Source organism: Myotis lucifugus, unplaced genomic scaffold (assembly GCF_000147115.1).
Source record: "Myotis lucifugus unplaced genomic scaffold, Myoluc2.0 scaffold_8, whole genome shotgun sequence".
In the NCBI taxonomy this organism is placed as follows: domain Eukaryota; kingdom Metazoa; phylum Chordata; class Mammalia; order Chiroptera; family Vespertilionidae; genus Myotis; species Myotis lucifugus.
Window position 1 is genome coordinate 7774250 of NW_005871056.1, and position 24027 is coordinate 7798276.

General features: G+C 42.6%; 1 protein-coding gene across 3 annotated transcripts in view; it reads left to right on the plus strand.

Moving 5' to 3' along the window:
• Nucleotides 1–24027, plus strand: part of PCCB (propionyl-CoA carboxylase beta subunit) — a 65139-nt gene that overhangs the window by 27383 nt on the left and 13729 nt on the right. For all 3 annotated transcript variants that reach the window (XM_006083730.3, XM_023749565.1, XM_014450924.2), the window contains 4 exons: nucleotides 4165–4273; nucleotides 9932–10052; nucleotides 11487–11568; nucleotides 22511–22634. In XM_006083730.3, the coding sequence (XP_006083792.1) occupies nucleotides 4165–4273; nucleotides 9932–10052; nucleotides 11487–11568; nucleotides 22511–22634 (436 nt within the window). The remainder of the gene's footprint in view (nucleotides 1–4164; nucleotides 4274–9931; nucleotides 10053–11486; nucleotides 11569–22510; nucleotides 22635–24027) is intronic.

Consider the following 24027-nt stretch of genomic DNA (forward strand, 5'->3'; position numbering starts at 1 on the left):
CCTTGCTCAAGGATTGTTTAAAAAATGATTTTAGAGAGAGGGAGACAACAATGTGAGAGAAAAACATTGGTCAGTTGCCTCCAGTATGCACCCCAACCAGGGATTGAACGCGCAACCTAGGTGTGTGCTCTGATTGGGAATTGAACCCACAACTTTTTTGGTGCATGGGATGGCGCTCAACCAATTGAGCCACCTGGCTGGGCTGCAGATATTTTATTAGGTTGGTTGCCTTTTCAATTTGTGGATTATTTCTTTTGCTGTGCAGAAGCTATTTAGTTTGATGTAGTTCCACTTACTGTATTTTGCTTTTGTTGCTTGTGCCTTTGGTGTCCTATCCATAAAAATTGTTGCCAAGGCAATTGTCAAGGAGTATTTTCCTTATGTTTTCTTCTAGGAGTTTTATGGATTCAGATCTTTAAGTATTGCATCCGTTTCAAGTTAATTTTTCTGAGTAGTGAAAGATATGGGTCCAATTTTATTCTTCTGCATGTGGCTGTCCAGTTTCCCCACCATCAGTTATTGAAGAGACTGTCTTTATCCATTGAATATTCTTGGCTCCTTTGTCAAATATTAGTTGACTTTATATGTGAGGGTTTGTTTCTGGGCTCTTGATTTTTGGACTGTGTCTGTTCCATTGGTCTGTATGTCTTATTTATTTATTTAAATCTTTGTTGTTGAAAGTATTACAGATGTCCCCCTTTTTATTCCCCATTGCCCCCCTCCACCTGGTTCCCACCCTGCTCCAGGCCTTCACCACCTTATTGTCTGTGTCCATAGGTAATGCATATATGCATATAAGATCTTTGGTTAAACTCTTCCCGCCCCCAAACTCCCCTTCCCTCTGAGATTTGTCAGTCTGTTCCCTGTTTCCATGCCTCTGATTCTAATTTACTCCTCAGTTTATTTTGTTCATTAGATTTATTGTTCATTTATTTTGATTTTTAGATTCAGTTGTGTTTTTTTAAAAATATATTTTATTGAATTTTTTACAGAGAGGAAGGGAGAGGGATAGAGAGTTAGAAACATTGATCAGCTGCCTCCTGCACACCTCCTACTGGGTATGTGCCCGCAGCCAAGGTACATGCCCTTGACTGGAATCGAACCTGGGACCTTTCAGTCCGCAGGCCGACGCTCTATCCACTGAGCCAAACTGGTTAGGGCAGATTCAATTGTTAATAGATATGTATTAATTGCCATTTTATTCATATTTATGATATATATATTTTTCTTCTTCCTCTTCTTAAAGAATACCCTTCAACATTTCATGTAATAGTGGTTTGGTGCTGATGAACTCCTTTAGCTTTTTCTTGTCTATGAAGCTCTTTATCTGACCTTAAATCAGTGGTTCTCAACCTTCCTAATGCCGCGACCCTTTAATACAGTTCCTCATGTTGTGGTGACCCCCAATTTCATTGTTACAAATTGAACATAATTAAAGCATAGTGATTAATCACAAAAACAATATGTAATTATGTTTGTGTTTTCCAGTGGTCTTAGGCGACCCCTCTGAAAGGGTCGTTCGACCCCCAAAGGGGTCGCGACTCACAGGTTGAGAACCGCTGCCTTAAATGATAGCTTTTCTAGGTAGAGTAATCTCGGTTGTAGATCCTTGCTATTCATTACTTTGAGTATTTCTTTCTACTCCCTCCTGGCCTGCAGTGTTTCTGTTGAGAAATCAGCTGACAGTCATATGGGCGCTCCCTTGTAGGTAATTAACTGATTTTCAGAATCTTTCTTTGTCTTTAACCCTTGACATTTTAATTATGATGTGCCTTGGTGTGGGCCTCTTTGATTTGTGAATATTGTACCAGTTTTGCATCCCTGGAATAAATCCTATTTGGTCATGGTGTATAATCTTTTTAATATATTGCTGAATCTGATTTGCTAAACATTTTGTTGAGGATTTTAGCATCTGTGTTCATCAGGGATATTGGCCTGTAATTCTCCTTCTTTGTAGTGTCTTTATCTTGGTTTTGGAATTAGGATAATGCTGGCCTCATAAAAAGAGATTGGAAGTGTTCCTTCCTCTTGGATTTTTTGGAGTAGTTTGAGGAGTACAGGTGTTAGTTCTTCTTTGAATGTTCGGTAACACTCTCTTACGAAGCCATCCGGACCAGGGCTTTTGTTTGCTGGGAGTTTGTTTTTTTTTAAATTGATTTTTTACAGAGAGGAAGGGAGAGGGATAGAGAGTTAGAAACATCGATAAGAGAGAAACATCGATCAGCTGCCTCCTGCACACCCCCTACTGGGGATGTGCCCGCAACCAAGGTACATGCCCTTGACTGGAATTGAACCTGGAACCCTTCAGTCCGCAGGCCGACGCTCCATCCACCGAGCCAAACCGGTCAGGGCTGCTGGGAGTTTTTTGATTACCGCTTCTTTCTTTTATTTATTTTTTAAAAATATATTTTTATTGATTTCAGAGAGGAAGGAAGAGAGAGAGAGAGAGAGAGAGAGAGAGAGAGAGAGAGAGAAAGGGAAAGAGAGAAAGAAAGAAAGAAACATCAGTGACGAGAGAGAATCATTGATTGGCTGCCTCTTGCAGACCCCACACTGGGGATTGAGCCTGCAACCCAGGCATGTGCCCTGACAGTGAATCGAACCCTGACCTTCAGGTTCATAGGTCGACGCTCAACCACTGAGCCATGCTGGCCGGGTGATTACAGCTTCTATTTCATCAGTTGTTATTGGCCTATTCAGGTTTTCTGATTCTTCCTGATTCAGTTTTGGGAGATTGTATTTTTCTAGGAATTTGTCCATTTTGTCCATGTTGTCCAGCTTGTTGGCATATGGCTGTTCATAGTATTTTTTTTACAAGCCTTTGTATTTCTGTGGTGTCCATTGTTACTTTGCTGCTTTTGTTTCTGATTTTAATTATTTGGGTCCTCTCTGTTTCTTGATGAGTCCGGCTAATGGTCCATCAATCCTGTTTATTTTTTCAAGGAACCAACTCTTGGTTTCATTGATCTTTTGTACTGGTTTTTAAATCTCTATGTCATTTATTTCTGTTCTGATCTTTATTATTTCCTTCCTTCTACTTGCTCTGGGCTTTTCTTGTGTTCTCTTTCTAATACTTTAAGTTGTAGGGTTAAATAGTTTATTATTAATTTTTCTTATTTTTTTTAGGTAGGCCTGTAGTGCTATGAACTTTCTTCTCAGGACTGCTTTTGCTGTGTTCCAGAGATTTGGGGTTGTTGTGTGTTCATTTTCATTTGTTTCAAGGAATGATTTTATTTATGTCTTGATCTCATTGGTGACCCATTAATTGTTCAATAACATGCTATTTAGCCTCCAGGTATTGGAATGTTTTTGAGTGTTTTTACTTTAGTTGATTTCTAATTTCATCCCATTGTGATCTGAGAAGATGCTTGATATGATTTCAGTCTTCTTGAACTTGTAGAGATTTGTTTGTGTCCTAATATGTGGTCTATCTTTGAAAATGACCCATGTACACTTGAGAAGAATGTATATTCCGCAGCTATGGGGTGAAATGTTCTATAAACCAATCGATGTCTCTCTCTCACATCAATATTTCTCTCTCTCTCTCTCTCTCCCCCTCCCTCTCCCTTCCACTCTCTCTAAAAATCAATGGAAAAATATCCTCAGGTGTGGATTAACAAAAAAAGAAAAAGAAAAATTAAAAAGTAAAAGCCTGCCCCCTTCTGAGAGCACCAAAGCATTGATCATCATTGCCTCCAAATGGCTTCATTTAAGGTAGCTGGTTCATTTTAGACAAGCTTCATACCATCACAGTCCCTTAGTTTTTTCATCTGTAAATGGGGTGGTAATGTAATAATACCTAGGCTTTAATGACACATTTTCATGAAGTGCTTAGAAAAAAGCTTCAGGTACCACAAGTTATGAGTAAGGGCCACTGGTAGGGTGTTCTACAGATGAATGACCTGGAAATGTTAGCCACACTCCACGTCATTTTGCTGAGATACAACCACGCAATGAAGATTTTAAAGATAGACAGGAAATGAAGATTTAAAAAATAGGGAAAACTTGGGTCTTTAGTTTGGATAGGTATCTTTGAGCTGCATCCTTCCCTGGTTCTGTGTGTCACTGCCCTCTTTGTTATTGTCTTTTCAGCTGTGTGAACCCTAAGGCTCCATCTAGTTCTGCTGCTCTGACATTGATCCTTCTGGAATTTTCTGATTTCAGGATACCTCCTACCTGTTTATCACTGGCCCTGATGTGGTGAAGTCTGTCACCAATGAGGACGTTACCCAGGAGGAGCTCGGTGGTGCCAAGACCCACACCACCATGTCAGGTTAGAGGCCTCGAGGCTCACCTCACTGTGTTTAAGGTCATTGCCAAAGAGAATGGTGACAGTCTTTTACAAATGTCACTTAATTGGCAGAATTTATTTGAGAAGACTGTGGTATGGTATATTGGCTACAGATATAGTAATAAAGATGGATTTAGTAACAAATTCGTTAAAGTAGTACAAATGCTTTGATATTTAAAATTTTAAAGCTAACTGGAATGGTGGTTATAAGAGATATGACTTATATATACACAGTTGAATCTTTAAAAAAATGTCATATTTTACTGTAACTTTTGTTTACTCCAAAGTTGAGGTATGTCTTAGCATAGATGGCATTTTACCAATCACTATTTGCCAGGGTCATTCTCAGCATCTAGAAGGGTACAGGAATCTGGAAAAGGGGCTGTGCGTAAATGAATGAAGAGGCCAGAGAAGAAATACGAATTTTAAAGGCATTTTGGAGGGCTAGTGACTAAGCTCCTCAAATCTCCACAGCCAGGGCTTTTTATTCACACAATTTGCCCTCTAGCAAAGCAGGTATACATAGCAAAGGTAAGGCCTGGTAAACAATAAAAAGATTATCAGGTTGGGGGAACTGCATTCCCCTGTTCCAGCAGCAGGTAATAACATGCAGATTTTCAGCCCTGCTGAAGGTGTCCATCAACCTTTTGATGGACCTCCTGCATTTATTATGCTAATGACTGTTCCTAGCCTCCAGCAACTATTGGCCAGGTACAGTTGTAATGTGATGATCATGGCCCACATATTCATGAACTTGGTCATAGCTACCTCTTTGAGGTTATTTGCCACATATGTGGAGTTCAAAATATATAAAGATTATTTGGTGCTTTGGCATTGAAACAAAAAGTTATTGTTTATACCAGCGGTCGCCAACTGGTGGTCCGTGAGGTCCGAAAAGTTGGCAACTGCTGGTTTATACTGAGAGGCATGGAATTGGGAGCAGGGCACGAATCTGATATTAGTGAAGACATTTGTTGTTAGAGTAATGGTTGGAATTCCACATTTTCCTGGAAAAATACACCAAGTTGTAAAAGGATTGCCTACCACAGTAACTAAAGACAGGAGTAATTTCCTCTTTGAAAGATTTCAAGCAATGCGAGGCTGGTATGACTAATTTTTGCACTGCATTGTACTGTAGTTAACTCAATGGGTCATGATTTAACTGTTGGTTTTTTATTTTTTGGTTTAAATGTTTTCTTTCTTAGTGTACATGTCATATAGGCATGTCTTAATTTCAGTAAAGTCTTAGATTTTTTATTTTAAATAATTTTTCATTTTTCAGTTACTGTTGACATACAATGTTATATTAGTTTCTGATATACAATCCAGAGATCGGACACTACGTAACTTATGAAGTGATCATCCCAATAAATCTAGTACCCATATGACACCATACATAGTTGTTAGAATATTACTGACTACTAGAGGTCTGGTGCACGAAATTTGTGCACCGGGTAGGGTCCCTAGGCCTGGCTGGCAATCAGGGCCGATTGGTGCCCTCCTTCCAGCTGCCGGCTGGGGCATCCTTTCCCCGGCTGCCAGCTGCTGGCCAGGGCCTTGCTTTGTTCCGCACCGCCCCTTGGTGGTCAGCGCCTTCATAGTGAACGATCGAACTCTCCATCTCCCGGTCAAACTCCCGAGAAGACACTTTGCATATTGGCTTTTATATATATAGATAGAAGATACTCCCTATGCTGTACTTTACATCCTGTGACTGTTCTGTAACTACCAATTTGTACTTCTTAATTCCTTCATCTTTTTCATCCATCTCCCAACCTCGCTCCCATCTGGCAACCATCAAAATATTCTTTGAATCTGTTCTGCTTGTTTTTTTATTTTGTTTTTTGTTAGATTCAATTGTTGATAAATATGTATTTATTACCCTTTTATTTCTTTTTGGTAATCCTCACTCAAGGGTATTTTTCCATTGATTTTTATTTTTAATATATTTTTTATTGATTTCAGAGAGGAAGGGAGAGGGAGAGAGAGATAGTAACATCAATGATGAGAGAGAATCATTGATTGGCTGCCTCTTGCACACCCCCTACTGGGGATTGATCCTGAAACCTGGGCATGTGCCCTTGACCAGAATCGAACCTGGGACCTTTCAGTCTGCAGGCCAACTCTCTATCCACTGAGCCAAACCAGCTAGGGTTCCATTAATTTTTAGAGGGAGTACAAGGGAAGGGGAGAGACAGAGAGAAATATCGATGTGAGAGAAACATCGATTGGTTGTCTCCTGCATGCACCTGACCAGGGCCAGGAATGAATATGACACCAAGATACATGCGCTTGACCAGAATCGAACCCGGAACCCTTTAGTCTTCATGCTGACAGACACTTTAACCACTGAGCCAGACCCGCCAGGGCTGTCCCTCTGGATTTTTATCTGCCACACCTGGGTGCGGGACCAGCTAGTTTGTGTCTCCACTCCTCCCAGTCTTGATGTGGCTTCTTTATATCCTTAGTTGTAGAACTTTATTCAGTTAAACTCCAGGTGGTTCTGAATGATGGTTTTTCTGTGGTCTAGTTGTAATTTTGATGTAGTTATGGGAGGATGCAAGTACTGTATTTATCTATACCACCATCTTGACCAGTAGCCTCGTGAAAGTCTTGATTCATTTTTTTCCTTGTCCATCGGCTCCAATACACACCAAGAATCCACCACAGCTTGTCATCACTCTTCTGTCTCAGGGCTTAACAGCAATTTTTATTTCTTACTGGGATATAAAATAATGTTTAGTCTTGGTTACATCTTAGATTTGATGAAATATCTATTTTTTATTTCAACAAATATTACATGTTTGTGGTGGACATAGACTTCTGATAACAGCTTTATTGAGATACTAGGGGCCCAATGCATGAACTCGTGCACCATGAAAGGACTATGGGCTGCGAGGCTGCGGTGGGCACAGGGGCGGGTCTCAGCACATCCTCCGCGCCCCTGCTAAGGCCCCTCCCATTGTGGCCCCTGGTCCCCTCTCTGCCAGCAGCCCTGCTCCCACCACCACCGCTCCCATGTGCTGATGGCGCTGCCCCGCTTGCACCTGCTGACGGTGCGGAGCGATTGGGGCCGGTGCTGGGCGCCGGCAGCGGGTGTGAGCGGCAGCTCTGGCACTGGCAGTGGGTGCAAGTGGAGCTGGCGCTGGCAGCAGGTGCGAGCGCTGGGTGGGACCACGGTGCGTGGGAGCAAAGAATTTTCAGTAGCCACCACAGGCTTGCCCCAATGACAGCGACCGGTGCCCTGCCTTGGTTTGGTGCCCCGCTTACCTGCTCCACCATCCCGTTGCCGCCTGCCCACCACATTCTGAGCTCTGCCACCTGCTACCAACGCCCGCCATGTTCTGCGTGCCCCCTCTGGTGGTCAGTGCACGTCATAGTGACCAGTTGTTTGGTTGTTCAGTTGTTACACCGTCGGTCTATTTGCATATTAGGGTTTTATATATTAGTTAATTCACATACCATACATGTGAAATACACATTTCAAGTATGCAAGTCAGTGGTTTTAATATATTCACAGGTTGTTCAAGTATCACCAGTCCATTTTAGAACATTTTCATCACACTAGAAAGAAACCCCCTACCTGTTAGCATTTGCTCTCCATTTCCTTCAAAATACTCTGGCTCTAAGCAATCACTAATCTACTTTCTCTTTCCATGGATTTATCTATTTTAATATGTATGAACATAAATGAAATCATATATGTAGTGTTTTCAAACAGATTTGTTTTACTGAGCACAATAATATTTACTTATCATATTGTAGCATGAATCAGTACTTCATTCCTGTTTTACTAGATAATATTTCTTTTAAAAAACATATTTTTGTTGATTTCAGAGAGGAAGGGAGAAAGAGAGAGTTAGAAACATCAATGATGTGAGAAACTCATTGATCGGCTGCCTCCTGCACGCCACACACTGGGGATTCAGTCTGCAACCCAGGCATGTGTCCTTGACCAGAATCTAACCAGGGACCCTTCAGTCCATAGACTGACACTCTATCCACTGAGCCAAACCAGCTAGGGCTAGATTATATTTCAATATATGGCTGTACCACATTTTGTTTATCCATTGATCAGTTAAACTTTTTGGCTGTCATGAATTGTTTTCACTTTGGCTGTCATGAATATGCTGCTATAAACATCCATGTACAAGTTTTTGTTTCTCTTGGGTATATACCTAGGAGTGGAATTGCTGGGTCAAGTGGTAACTGTTTAACTTTTTGAGGAACTGCCATGCTGTCCTCCAAAGTGACTGTGCAAATTTATAAATCTTGAATGAAAGAATTCTGTCTGAGGAACATACTTTTTATTCATCAACAAACAGAGTAGGGCAAAAGTAGGTTTACAGTTGTGAGTACATGAAACAGTTTATTCTCGTGCTATTAATTATTATTAATTGTATTATTTTCCATAGGCACAACTGTAAACCTCCTTTTGCCTCACCCTGTATTCATTTAATGCCTATTTCAAGCATTGTCCTATGTCCCAGGAATACATTTGTGAAAGACACAAAAAGATCTCTGCTTATATGGGTCTTATATTGTAGCAGAGAAGATAGACTATAAACCGTAAGCTTAATAAATAAGTAATATGTGCTGTGGAAAAAGTAGAGCAGAGTAAAGGGGGTTGGGATTGTTGCAGTTTTAAATAGGGTGGTAAGGGCCGGCCGCATTGTGAAGAGAATAGTTGAGCAGATTTGAAGGAGTTTCCTGCATGGCTGTCGAGGGGAGAAGCATTGCAGGCAGAGGGAACAGCCTAGGCAGAGGCCCTGTGGAAGGAGAGTGGCTGGCATGCATAGTGAAGGGCACGGGGGAGTAGGGAGAGGCTTGGATTAGAGACATGACATGATCTGACTTAAAAAGCTAACTTTAGTTGTTGTGTAGAGAAGAGACTATGGGGCAACAGTGGAAGCAGGGAGTCCGGTGCAGTGAGTCTGAGAGAGCTTCTGGCCCTCCTTTCTCTCTCATGTCTTTGGCCTCGTTTGGCTGGTCTACGATTTCTGCGTGTTCCTGAGGAATGATGGTTTAATCCTCAGTGGGGCCAGGTGGTTCCCTCCTTTCCTCCTTCCACCGTTCCTGAGAACCATGACATTATGTGCCAGCCATTATTCGTTTACTTTTTTATTTCCCAGCTTTGTTGAGAGGTAATTGACATATAATTAAGCATCATTCTCGATGCAGGACTACAGGGGTAAGTAAGACAGGCCTGGTCTCTACCCAGTTGGAGCTGATATTCTAGGAGAGATGCCAGGCAGGACACAGGGAAGGAAATGGACAGGTGCGGCAGGGAAAAGTGTGAAGAGAACTCCCACATGGTACAGGGATGGAAAGTGAGGGGTGTTGGGGGAAGGGTGTGCTCTAGGGAGGTGTCAGGGAAAGCCTGTCTGAGTAGGTGACATTAGAGCAAAGATTGAAATAAGAAAGGGGTGCCCTTTGCAGAGGTACCGAGCAGAGGGAACAGGCTGCCTGAACTGAAGGTCAGCCGGAAGGTATGTGGTAGCCCATCCTTGGTGGAGGGTGCGGAGGGCAGAGCGATCAGCAGTCTGCTTCAGACATGCCCTAGAAGGGGCAGGTGGGCATGAAGCAGCATTTTTGGGCTGACAGGCTGCCTGGCCCATTATATTCTTCCTGTTTTCTCAGGTGTTGCTCACAGAGCTTTCGAAAATGATGTGGACGCCTTGTGTAATCTCCGGGAGTTCTTCAACTACCTGCCCCTCAGCAGCCAGGACCCAGCTCCCATCCGAGAGTGCCATGATCCCAGGTGAGTTGCAGGCTGGAGCACCTTCTCTCATTTTGCAGGTTGGCTTGCTTGTGTCTGGCCACTCTGCCCTAGCTGGACCTTCAGCATCTCTCCCAGTGGGTAGCCTGGGTTAGATTGTGGGGTGCAGTGGTGTGTTTCCCAGGTGTGGGCAATGGTGAGACGTCTGTGTACAGGAGCAAAGAAAGGTTTTACTTTTTTTTACCTTTTTCCTCTGTGTAATATCTGATAGGTAGTTTGGGAATAAAGAGTGGCCAAAAAATTTGATTTCTTAGAGTCTTGTTTTGTCCAGAATTAGAGATGGAAGTTTTTGGGTGTGTGTCTTGATATGAAATAATTGTGAAGTGGTACAGACAGCATGCCTTTTAGGAAATGTTCTTACGCACACCTGCTTGTGGCCAGAGGCTGGGGTAGTCCTGGGGAAGGGTGTGTTGCTGGCCATCTAGAGAAGGCCTACTTTCCTTCTTGCTGTTGGGGCTACTGCCTGATGTGTGTGTGTGTGGAGGGGAGGGAGGTACCACAGAGTAAATCAGAGATTTAGGACATCATTTGAAGGTGTTATGGCCCAGGGGCTCAGAAATGTCTAAATACCAGTAGCCTGTTTTGGCCCAACCATACCCCCTCTTCATAGGATCTTAGGGAAGCTATATGCATATGTGTAAATGGTAGTATTTTATTATCTGGTGGGGCTATACCCAATGCCCCAGTGCAGAGCTCTCTGGGAATTTGGACTGGATTGGGCATGTGGTTTGATCAAGGCAAATCTCATCCCACAGGTATATCTCAGGGTCAGAACAACCTCAGCCTCCCACATGGGACCGGACGGGATGAGAGCTTGATGGAGAGGGTCATGTTGCTGAGTCCTCCTGTGGCCTGGGAGTGGGCCCTTGCGGGGCTCCTAGAGTCACATAGAGGCAGGAGGAAGCTGAGAGCCAGGAGCCTGTGTGACTGGTTAGTCCTTGTCACACCACGGGGCCAGCTGCTTTGCTTTTTAGAGGAGCTCCAGCAGATTTGCCTTCCAGCAGGGAACGTAAACCCAAGTAATTTCAGCAGAACTCTGACTGCATTTGCACGTCCTTGTTCTTTTCTTTATGATGCCTCGGAAAGTTAAACTGGGTCCTGTGTTTGCTACAGTGTCCTTTAATGCCCTACACAGTACCTAGGACGCAGGAGTTACTCAGAGAGCATAAATGAAGGAATCACCTTCAGGGGAGTAAGCCCATTTTTTTCTTCTAAATGAAAGTAGATCTTTTGGATTAATACCAAGCTTAGGTCCAGTTTAATGTGGTGGTACAAAGGAATACATCTTTGGGGACTGCTTTGAAAGCCCAGTAAGGACGAATCAGCCCAGCCCTCATTTCCTCTCCCATCCCCCACTCATAGAAGGTAACTGGTTCTTCTGGTGTTGATTATATCGTCTTCTTTTTCTTTCCAAAGTGACCGTCTGGTTCCTGAGCTCGATACCATTGTCCCTTTGGAATCTACCAAAGCCTACAACATGGTGGACATCATACACTCTGTAAGTGCCGCATCTGCCTGTCTTGCCTATGCTAGCTCAGCCACGTCCATGGTCATTGTGCTTTAACCTAGTGAGGAGGTGCTGGACCCACAGGCCTTAACACCTGGCAATACAGGCAGAGCATGGGGTGGACCAAGACCAGGGACCACTGAGTAGAGTGTTTTTGGGAAGAGTTAGTGGTTGTAGGCACTCCACCTGCTTGGATGGACTTGAGGGCTGGAGGGAGAAGGGGCCAATTGGTCCAACAGAGCTCAGGAGTTTTTGATGGCACTCTCAGGTGCATAGAGAAGAGGCCATGGCCCTAGAGTCTGGAGTTGAGGCCAGGTGACTGTTAGGTGCCTTTGTTTGGAGCCTTATGCTTAGAGGGCATTTTGCCTTTCTAGAGAAAGGAAAGTACATAGGGTATCCTCTGACAATGTCGAGGTGTGTGCGCGTGTGCGTATGTGTGTGTCTGTGTAGATAGGTACATAGGTCAGTCACTCTGGGGAGAGAGGAGTCATTTGTACCTTTTTGTTGGTATAGCAGATCCCTGGATTGTTATGAAGAAAGGACAGTATCAGGGCATCTGTTGATGGCCATTGTCTCCTTCAGACTCTCATGCACACTGTGTTCTCAGCAGTCCTTGCTTACCAGAAGCAGATGACTCTATAGGCACAGCCTCTCCCAGAGCCCTGGCTCCCCCAGTGACCTATTACTTCTCCTCCTGTACTCTGGGGAAACAGCGTGAGTCAGTAACCATGGGCAGACTCTGCCTCTCCTCATTGCTAGATTCTAGCCTGTTGAGCACCATGAGAGCTGTGAAGACAAGACCTTTCTACCAGCCTGCCCGTCTCTGACCTCAGCCTTCAGCACTGTCTACATCCTCACAGTTGTGCCTGTCCCTCTCCCACTACCTCTCCTCCTTGACTCTCCAGCCCTCAATCTTCTTCTTCCTCTGGAGTCCTCAACCCCTCCTGCTTCTGCTTTCTTGTCCCAGCTTGGACTCTGCCACTCTACCAGATACTAATGGCCGGGCACTGTTCCCGGTGCTGGCTCTATCTGACACCGTGATGGACAAAATCCCTGCCTCAAGGACCTCACGTTTACTAGGAAGTGAGAGAGAGAAAACAAAAGCATACATGGCAAGGGTCGTTTTAGGTCCAAAAAATACTGTGAAGAAGGTAAAATCGGGTCTCAGTCATGAGCCCCCGATTCTCCTTTTGCCCTGTAGAGCCCTGTCCCTGGTTCAAGGCTTCAGTCATCTTTCCAAGTACTGCCTGCGGGGCTGGAGGGTGCTGGAGGAAAGCCCAGAGCCCCGCTCCAGCCTGAGCTGGGTCCTCAGTGTGCCTCTCTGGTCCGAGTATGCGCTGTGGGTCTCCCCTCAGCATCTGTTCTTCACTTTTCCTAAGGCCTGATCCAACCCCTAACTTCTTTCTCCACTTCCCACTCTGATCAGATGATATGGGCATTTCCTTTATGGAGAAAATTGAGAGCATCACGTTTATCACTTCCCACAAGCGACCATTTCTTTCAGCCTCATCAATAAGGTGTCTCCACTTGGGTTCCTAAGCAAGATGTATCTACCTAGGCTCCTGACTCCATCCTTCCCCAGCCAAAGTCTTGCTTTCTTGATGGTTTCTTTTTTTTTTTTAAACCTCTAACTTTTGCTCTAGCCAGTTTGGCTCAGTGGAGAGAGTGTTGGCCTGTGAACTGAAGGGTCCCAGGTTCGATTCCGGTCAAGGGCACATGCCTGGGTTGTGGGCTCGATCCCTGGAGGGGGGTGTGCAGGAGGCAGCTGATCAATGATTCTCATCATTGAGGTTTCTGTCTCCCTCTCCCTCTCCCTTCCTCTCTGAAATCAATAAAAATATATTTAACAGACAAAAACAAACAAAAAAACCTTTAACTTTTTATCCCTCTCATAACTTCTTTCTCTTAGGAATAAATGTGTATGAACATATATAGCTTTCTCATCTACTTAAAAAACACACAAAAGAACCTCTTAACCTATATCTCTGTTTAATTGCTGTTCAAATTCTTTTCTCCCTTTTCATCTAAACCAGCGGTTGCCAACCTTTCGGACCTCACAGGTCACCACTGGTCCGCAGACCACCGGTTGGTGACCTCTGATACTCTTGTCTCTTTATTTTCTCCTCACTGGGCTCTGGCTTCTGGTTTTCTCCCTCTGTTGAGTGACAGACCTCCTAATGACTTCTCTGATTGCTAAACCTAGGGGACTAAGGACATTTAATTGGTATAGTAATAGAGGTAACCATATGAAAAAAATATAAACCTTCCTAAGTAACAAACAGTATTGCATAGAATAGATCAAATCAAATGATGGAGAAACAGAGAAGCCTCCCTGGTGCTTGCTTCTAGTCACTGTTTCCCCCCAGACCCCTGAGAGAAATTACCACTAAGAGCACAAGGTAATTTTTCTGGGTTTTGTGTATTATGTTAATGGAGTCATATAGTATGTGGTGGTTTGTGTTTTGCTTCTTTCACTCAGTGTTTGGAAGATTTGTCCATGTTGTTGCATATGTTCTCATTGGTCTCTTTAGTCTTTTGTATGAACAGACCAGTTTATCTACTGTTGATGGACATTTGGGTAATTCATAGTTTGGGACTATTGCAAATAGTTCTGATATGAAGATACTGTTTTGTGATTTTGGTGAATCACTTATACTTTTCTCTTGGACCCATACCTAGGAATGAAAGGAGCGCGTCATGCATACATTTAGCTTTAGTAGATACTGTCAAAGCGTTTTTCAAAAAAGGGATTGCACCATTTTGCACTCCCACCAGCAGTCTATGAAAGTTCCAGTTCCTTCATGTTCTCGCCAACACTTGGCTAAGTCCATGCTATTTTTATTATTGAGAGTTTATAGTATGCTTTCAATCTGGTAGGAATAGTTCATCTTGATTATCCTTCTTTCAGAGTTTTCTTGCCTAATCTTGTTTATTTTTCCATATAAACTTTAGAGTCAGTTTGTCTTGTTTCAGGGTGGAACTGGGTGGAAATAAGGAATCCTGTATTATTTTTATTGGGATCCTGTTAAAGTTATGAACTAACCTGGGAGAACTGACATCCTTATAAATTTGAGACAATCTTAAAAATATAGCTTGTATTTTTATTTGCTAAAACTGTACTTTTTTTCCCCTTGAGAATTGTTTTAAAGATTTTCTTCTGTAGGTTTTTCACGTATCTTATTAAATTGATTCCTAAGTATCGCATCTTTTTATTATAAGTGGGTCTTTTTTTTTTTTCCTGCAGTCAGGGAATATCCCCTGCCTTTAGTTTTTTATTTATTTTATTTTCCCCCCATCATCATTTATCCTCCCTATACTCTCCTCCTACCCGCCCCCTACAATCATCATAAATGAGGTCTTTTCTGTCTTCTGTTTTTTGAGGTATAAATAAAGCTATTGATTCTGTTTATCATTTTTATATCCTATTACTTTTTTTTCCTTTCTCTTTTTTATTTATTTAAGATTTTTAGAGAGAGGAAGGGAGAAACATCGATGTGAGAGCAAAACATCTGATTGGCTGCCTCCTGCATGCCCCCTACTAGGGCAATCCAGGCATGTGTCCTGACCAGGAATCGAACCGGTAATCTTTTAGCACACGGGCAGATGCCCAACCAACTGAGCCACACTGGCCAGGGCATATCCTGTTTCCTATTAAGTTCTCTGAGGATTTCTGATAAGTTTTTTGTTTCTTTCTCTCTCTTTATTTTTGTTTGTTAATCCTCACCTGAGGATATTTTTCCATTGGTTTTTAGGGAGAGAGGGAGAAACAGAGAGAAACATCGATGTGAGAGAAACAAATCGATTGGTTGCCTCCTGCACAAGCCCAGACTAGGGCCCGGGCCGGGAGGAGCCTGCAACCAAGGTATGTGCCTGTGACTGGAATCGAACCCGGGACTCTTTGGTCTGCAGACTGATGCTCTACCCACTGAGCCAAACTGACTAGGGCTGTGATAGTTTTTTACTGTTAATTCTTTTGGGTTTTTCAAGTGTACTAGTATAATGCCTGCATATAAAGAGTTTTATCTTTTCCTTTTTAATTATTTTGTCATTTCTTTCCCTTGTGTAATTGCACTGACTGTACCTCTGTCGCCGATGGAGAGAGTTCTTACCCCTCTCAGGACAGAAATCAAGAGAATAGGCAAAACTGATTCACAAAGAAGAGAAAAAGTTAAATGCATCAAGGGAGCACCCACCAGGAGAGAGCAAGGCTCCCCCATCTGCTGCTGGAGTCTGGCGCCCATAGTGCTGGATTTCTTTGTTCTTTTGGTTCATCCTCTGGGTCCTTCTTTTGGTGGGCTGGCGCTGGCTCATGCAGGTGCAGTGGAGCTACATGCTCTAACATGTGATACGTGTTTTATTAGCATCCGAAAGTCTCTACCCAGGGCTGGGTTTTTTACTTTTATAATGAGGGTAAGGTCATGCAGTGGTTGTTCTGAGTCTTAACTGAGATGTGTTAGGATTGGGAGGGTCTTTGCTGATAAAGCAGGTCCCTGTGGCTGCTGGTGTCCGTTTTATCTATGCTGATTGGTTGCAGGGTTTGAGGAGTAACTAAAGGAAATTCTGATCTCATCTAGGAGAGGCTTAGCCTGTCTCACCTCCATATTTTACCAAATGCAATAATGAGTGATGACTGTGATGATGGACATCTTGTCACTAACTGTAGATAGACTGCCATTAGTGATTTTAAAATTTATTTATTTATTGTTATTATTATTATTGTTTTTTAATCCTCACCCAAAGATATGTTTTTTGATTTCAGAGAGAGAGAAAGGGAAAAAGAGAAACATCGATGTGAGAGAGAAACATTGATTGATTGCCTCCTGTGTGCACTCCGATGAGGGATGGAGCCTGCTGCATAGATATGTGTCCTGACTGGGAATTGAACCCGCAACCTTTTGGTGTACGGGACGATGCTCCAACCAACTGAGCAACCCAGCTAGGGCAGTGTTTTTTTTTTTAATATTATATCTTTTCTCATGTTCAGAAAGCTACCACTGGTTCTTATTTTAATTTAATTTAATTTTATTTTTTAAAATATTTTTTTTATTGATTTCAGAGAGGAAGGGAGAGGGAAAAAGAGATAGAAACATCAATTATGAGAATCATTCATCGGCTGCCTCCTGCATGCCCCCTACTGGGGACTGAGCCCACAACCCAGGCATGTGCCTTTGACCAGAATCGAACCTGGGACCCTTCAGTCCGCAGGCCAACGCTCTATCTACTCATCCAAACCGGCTGGCTAGGGTGTATATTAATTTTTATTGTTGTTTGCTTGCTTTTTAAAAATCAGGGATGGGTATTAAATATCGTTAAATGTCCTTTCAGCATTTATGGTGATCATGTGATTTTTCTCTTTAGATCTATTTATAATTTTATCTTGTTATGTTTTGTTAATGTGTTATTTTGGATTTTTGCATCAATAGAATGTGATACTGATTTTTTTTTTTGGTATTTTAAAATTGGTTTTGGTGTCAATGTTGTATTTGTTTCATGTATTAGACTGCGAGGGCTGCCATAACAGATTCCACAGACTGGTGGCTTAAATCACAGAAATTTATTTTCTCACAGTTCTGAGGCTAGAAGTCCAAGATCAAGGTGCCAGCAGAGTTGGTTTCCGGTGTGGCCTCGTCCTGGTTTGCAGGTGGTGGTCTTTTGCTGTGTGCTGATGTGGTCTTTTTTCTATGTGCACATGGAAAGAGTGATCTCTGGTGTCTCTTTCTTTTCTTATAAGGACACCAGTACTATCAGAATAGGGTCTCTCTCGTATCACCCCATTTAACCTTATCTCCTTTAAGGCCTTATTTCCAAATATAGTCATATTGAGGGTTCAGCTTTAACCTATAAATTGTGTTGGGGGGGGCACAGTTCAGTTCATAAGGTATCATAAAGAGAATTTGTAAGTTTTCTTTTTTCTATGCTCTGGAACAATTTAAATAGCATTGGGATTATCTGCTTTTTATTTATTTTTAAAAAAATACATTTTATTGATTTTTTACAGAGAGGAAGGGAGAGGGACAGAGAGTTAGAAACATCGATGAGAGAGAAACATTGATTAGCTGCCTCCTGAACACCCCCCACTGGGGATGTGCCCGCAACCAAGGTACATGCCCTTGACCGGAATCAAACCTGTGACCCTTCAGTCAGCAGGCCGACGCTCTATCCACTGAGCCAAACTGGTTAGGGTGGATTATCTGCTTTTTAAAATGCTTTACAGAGGATACAAAATTAATATTCAGAAATTGGTGGCATTTTTATATACCAGTGGTCTATCAGAAAGAGAAACTTAAAAACAGTCTCATTTACAACTGCATAAAAAAAAAAATTAAGTACCTAGGAATAAGCTTAACCAAGGAGGTAAAAGACCCATGCTAGGAAAATTATAAGACACTGAAGAAAGAGATTGAAGAAGATACAAATAAGTGGAAGCATATACTGTGCTCATTAAATAGGAAAAATTAACATTAAAATGTCTATACTATCCAAAGCAGTCTATAGATTAAATGCAATTCTTTATCAAAATACCAATGGTATACTTCACAGAACTAGAACCCAAATATTTCTAAAATTTATATAGAACTACAAAAGAGGCTTCATAGTCTCAGCAATCTTGAGAAATAAGAACGAAGTTGGAGGTATTGTGCTACCTGATGTCAAACTATACTACAAGGCCATAGTAACCAAGAGGCATGGTACTGGCATAGACATAGAGACTAGTGAAACAGAATAAAGAGCCCAGAAATAAACCCATGTCTTTACTAGTATGTCAATTAATATTTGACAAAGGAGGCAAAGACATGCAATGAGACTGGGGGAAAACCTTTAAAATAAAACTACCTTTAGTTTAATGACAGAAATAGCGGTAAAGAAATCTTGAATTTTAGTTGGGTTTGTGCTTTTGCAGTCATATGAATGAGCCAGTCTGAAACCATTTTCTCTGTATTTTGGGATAGAATATGTAAGTAAATTTTGAGGATAACGGTAGTAAAGTGTCTACTGTAGGAGAAAGGAGTTAATGAATGTTGAAGGGTGAGGGCTAGAATGAACGCTGTAGTTGAATTGGACTAGAATTAGAGTTATCAGTACACATGCATGGTTTTTTATATCAGTTTTAGACATAGTGTGTGTGCCTGTGGATTTCCTAGCTTTGTCCTATAGGACAGCTTCTTAGAAGCAGACACACACACACACACACACACACACACACACACACTTTCCCTTTAAAGGAATGTGGGTCCCTTGGAGAAAGGAGCTAATTCAACACTTGAGGCAGGAAAAAATATACAAGAACTCAAAAATAAGGTAATTCCAGAATGTAAGGTAGTACTCAAAGAATGATGGAGAAACATCAAAAGGATTTAGGAGCCACCTTGAATGTGTTCTCACCAGCAAATGTGGGTCAATGTGAACATAAAATAATGTTGATAAGAGATTACAATCTACATAATAAAACAGGAATCCATAAGTTCATACTGTGGATGATACAAATAAATAAGAAAGGTAAAGATCTTTCTGACAGTATAAAGCTGATTAAGAAATGAAAGGAAATGGAGATAGAGAAATTACCAATTGGCAATTATCATTGGGTCAGGCAAGAATCATCAATGAATGGTAAACCTAGTGGGTGAAAATGTAATGAGGTATAGGAATTTACATAGTTTCAACGTATTTCCCCACATAATGCTTATAAATGAAAAAATAGTAATTTATAAGGGAGAAACCTGGCATATATCACCATCATTAATGGAGAAATTAATACCATGTATCTTTTTATTTTATTTTTAAATATTTTTATTGAATTTATTGGGGTGACATCGGTTAATAAAATTATATAGGCTTCAGGTGTACAAATCTATACTGTATATTGTGTGTTTATCACCCCAAGTCAATTCTATCACCATTTATCTTCTCTTTACCTTCTTCCACCTTCTCCATCCCCCAACGCCATATGTCTTTTGATGTGATTCACTAGAGGGACACTCTTATGATACTCTCTGAAATTAAACATGAAGCAAATCCAAACAGAAGGCAAATATATCAATAACCGATCGTAGTCTTCAAAGATGTCATGATTGTTAAAGACAAAGATTAAAGGGAAAAATTAAAGGAGGCTACAGAGACATGACCACTAAAGCCCCAGGTGATCTAGGCTAAGATTCTAGCACCAGGTTTTGGTTGCTATAAAAGGATATTATTGGAATAACTGGAAAAATTTGAATAAGGTTTTATAATAGATAATAGTATTAATGTTATTTTTTTGATTTTGATAATACCACTATAGTTATATAAGAGAATGTCCTTTTTTGTAGGAGATGCACAGTGAGGAACTTAGAGGTAAAGAGGTATCACATCTGTAACTTACTCTCAGATGAATCAGGAAAAAAATTTTGTGGGTGTGTATATCTATATATATAAAAGCCTAAGCAACCATTACGACCAAATGACCGGAATGACCGGTTGATCAGTTGCTATGATGTGCACTGACCACCAGAGGGCATACGCTCAACACAGGAGCTGCCCCCTGGTGGTCAGTGCATTCCCACAGCCAAGCTCCTGCACTGGCCAACCTCCCGCGGTCCCTACCCCCGGCTAAGCCTCTGGGCACCTGAGAATCTGGGTCCGGGAAGCCTGTAGGAGGAGAGTGACCCCGATGCTGATCGAGACAGAGTAGCAGCTCAGAGGGGGCAGAAGGGGCAAGGCAGCAACCTAACTGCAAAGACATAAAGTAAGCACCACCACCATCTTACCTCTGCCACTGCACCCACCGCTGCTTGCCCTTCTGCCCCTGTCAGCCACTTCTAGCGAGGCCCCACCCTTTTCTGGCCCCCAGCCGCTGATTGGCTAGCGCTCCTATGGCAGTGTGCCACCCTTGGTTGAAGTCAGCTACCTATCATGTTTGGGGGCGGAGCCCTGAGTAAATGTGTGTCTGAGGTAGAGGAGATGACTTGTCTGTCTGTCAGCAACTCCGCCCTGGGGAGAGTGAGGTGGCCTGAGCGTGGGCAGCGAAGTAGAACTGTATTTCCATCTCAGAGCGTAGCTGGTGTTCAGGCTGTTTTGGGGTGCTCTGTCTGTGGTCTTTGCTTGCCGCTACCTCAGCACAGCTACACAACTAAATCAGGGCCTGACGGCCAACCTCCTGCGGTCCTTCTTCCCGCTGGCAGGCCCCGATCGTCCCCCATCCCCCAAGCACAAATTCGTGCACTGGGCCTCTAGTATTCATATATATATATGTAGAAAGAGAATGCACACACACACACACACACATAGAGTGGGAGAGAGAGAGGGAAGGGAGATAGGTTGGGAGAGAGAAGGAATGGTAAAGCTTATGTGGTAAAATGTTAGCCAGCTAGTGTGGCTCAGTGGTTGAGCATTGATCCATAAACCAAGAGGTCACTGGTTCGATTCCCGGTCAGGGCACATGCCTAGGTTGCCAGCTTGATCCCCAGTAGGGGGCATGTAGGAGGCAGCTTGATTGATGAAGTTTCTCACTCATCGATGTTTCTCTCTCTCTATCCCTCTCCCTTCTTCTCGCTCTAAAAATCAATAAAAACATATTAAAGATGTTAATGGGGAATCTGAGTGAAGGATATATACATTTTAAAAAGTGATTCTAGAAATTTTTATATAAGCTTGAAATGATTTAAAAATAAAGTTAAAAAGTGTAATGAATAATGCCAAATTCAGCCTGGCCAGTGTGGCTCAGTGATTGAGCATTGACCTATGAACCATGGAAGTCACAGTTTGATTCCTGGTCAGAGCATATGCCCGGGTTGCCGGGTCTGTGTAGGAGGCAGTCGATCAATGATCCTCTCTCATCATTGATGTTTCCATCGCTCCCTCTCCCTTCTTCTCTGAAATCAATACAAAAATATTAAAACATGCCAAATTCATGCCCTAACCCAGTGCTTCTCAACCTTCCTAATGCTGAGACCCTTTAATACAGTTCCTCATGTTGTGGTGACCCCCAACCATAAAATTATTTTCGTTGCTACTTCATAACTGTAACTTTGCTACTGTTACTAATCCTAATGTAAATATCTGATATGCAGGATGTATTTTCATTGTTACAAATTGAACATAATTAAAGCATAGTGATTAATCACAAAAACAATATGTAATTATATATGTGTTTTCCGATGGTCTTAGGCGACCCCTGTGAAAGGGTCGTTCGACCCCCAGAGGGGGGGTCGTGACCCACAGGTTGGTGACCCACAGGTTGAGAACTGCTGCCCTAACCGGTCAGGCTCAGTGGACAGAGCATTGGCCTGCAGACTGAAGGGTCCCAGGTTCGATTCCAGTCAAGGGCATGTACCTTGGTTGCGGATGCATACCCAGTGGGGAGTGTGCAGGAGGCAGCTGATTGATGTTTCTCTCTCATCGATGTTTTTAACTCTCTATCTCCCTTCCTCTCTGTAAAAAAATCAATAAAATATATTAAAAAACACACACAAAAAAACATGCCAAATTCAAATAGAGCCTTTTAAAAAGGCCTTCCTGTTGTCCCATGAATCAAAAGACCACTGGTTTGCCCTGGCTGGTTTGGCTCAGTGGCTAGAGCGTCGGCCTGAGGACTGAAGGGTCCCAGGTTCGATTCCGGTCAAGGGCACATGACTAGGTTGTGGGCTCAGTTCCCAGTAGGGGCTGTGCAGGAGGCAGCTGATGAATGTTTCTCACAGTGATGTTTCACTTTCTCTCTCAAGTCAATAAAAACATTAAAAAAAATAAAAATAAAAAAGGCTGTACTAGTGTATCCTCCCCTAGCAGTGTGCACAGGGGTTTTCCCCATCCAGCAGGGAAGAAGCCCCTCTTGTCTTGTTTTGCTTCCTTGGAGAGCCTGTGGTGGGGTGGCGGCTAACCAGCTCTGCCGTTCTGTAATGTCATTAGTTGTATCTTGTTCTTTATCGTTTTGAGCTCAGGAGTTAATTTATCCCTGCAGGTTGTTGATGAGCGAGAATTTTTCGAGATCATGCCCAATTATGCCAAGAACATCGTTGTTGGTTTTGCAAGAATGAACGGGAGGACCGTTGGAATTGTTGGCAACCAGCCTAACGTGGCTTCAGGTGGGAAGGGGAAGCTCCCATAAACCTCCGGTGGTGGTGGGGGGGTCAGGGCTGCCTGGCCCTCGGTGTCTACCTTCTGCTTGTTCCTCGGACGTGGCCTTCCAAGCCAAAGAAAAAACTCAGATAGATGTTGTTATGAAAGATGTTTTCTCTTTTAATGTTAATTTCTCAAATGCTTCTTTTATACTTTCCTATTTTTTAAGGCCTTATTGATAACTTTCCTCCTGAACTTGTAAGATCTTAACTTTTTCAGAGGTCTACTTTTTGTTCCCTTCAGTTAGATTTATGACTCATCCGTGAAACTCTGAGTTCCATGAGGGCAAGGGTGTTGGTGTCTTATTCAGTTTAACCTCCAGCGCCTTCAATGGTTCCAGATACAGAGGATGTGACAAGTTAACAAATCTCGCTGTGTCCGTGCCCTACAGCTTTCTGGTGATATGGCCAGACCCGAGTCACAGCCAGGTGTCAGGGACTCTTCCATGGTTGTGCTCTGGGTGGGGTTGGGAGTGTGGAGTGGGGACCTTAGATACTGTTTTCCTGTCATGTATGGGATCCTGACATGGAAAAGTGTATTTTATTTCTGGAGGAAAATTTTCTTGCTTTCCAGTGTGCTTCTAGGTATGGGAGGGCAGCAGGGCTTTCTCTGCAGGGCTCAGCAAGTCCCAAGTCAGGATGTACAGAGAGAAGGAGGAACTGATGGCTCCTAAAGGGACATGGCCCAGAGGGAACATGCAGCCAGCTGTCTATACAGAGGCTGGCCAGCCTGTCCCACTTAGCCAGTGACAAAACTTATGAAGAAACAGGAATACCAGTGATAGCTTCAGGAATCTGCCTTGGACTTTGTTTTTGCTGGATTTATCCATCTAAAAACACCTAACTTTGAACTTCGGGGGCGGCGGTGGAGCCGGCGAGGACAACGACGACCTCGAACAACCATTTCAAAAATACAACTAAAAGACGGAACGGACATCATCCAGAACCACAGGAAGGCTGGCTGAATGGAAGTTACGGAGCCAGTGGGCAGCATAGAGATGCCTATCAAGTGATATTGGATGGTGTGAAAGGTGGTACCAAGGAAAAAAGATTAGCAGCTCAGTTTATTTCAAAATTCTTTAAGCATTTTCCAGAATTGGCTGATGCTGCTATCAAGGCACAGTTAGACCTCTGTGAGGATGAAGATGTATCAATTCGACGGCAAGCAATTAAAGAGCTTCCTCAATTTGCCACTGGAGAAAATCTTCCCCGAGTAGCAGATATTCTAACCCAACTTTTGCAAACATATGACTCTGCAGAATTTAACTTCGTGAACAATGCCCTAATTAGAGAATTAAAAGATGAACGCAAAAGGGACTTTAAGTGGTATATCACCCAAATCCTTGGAGAAAATCTTAAG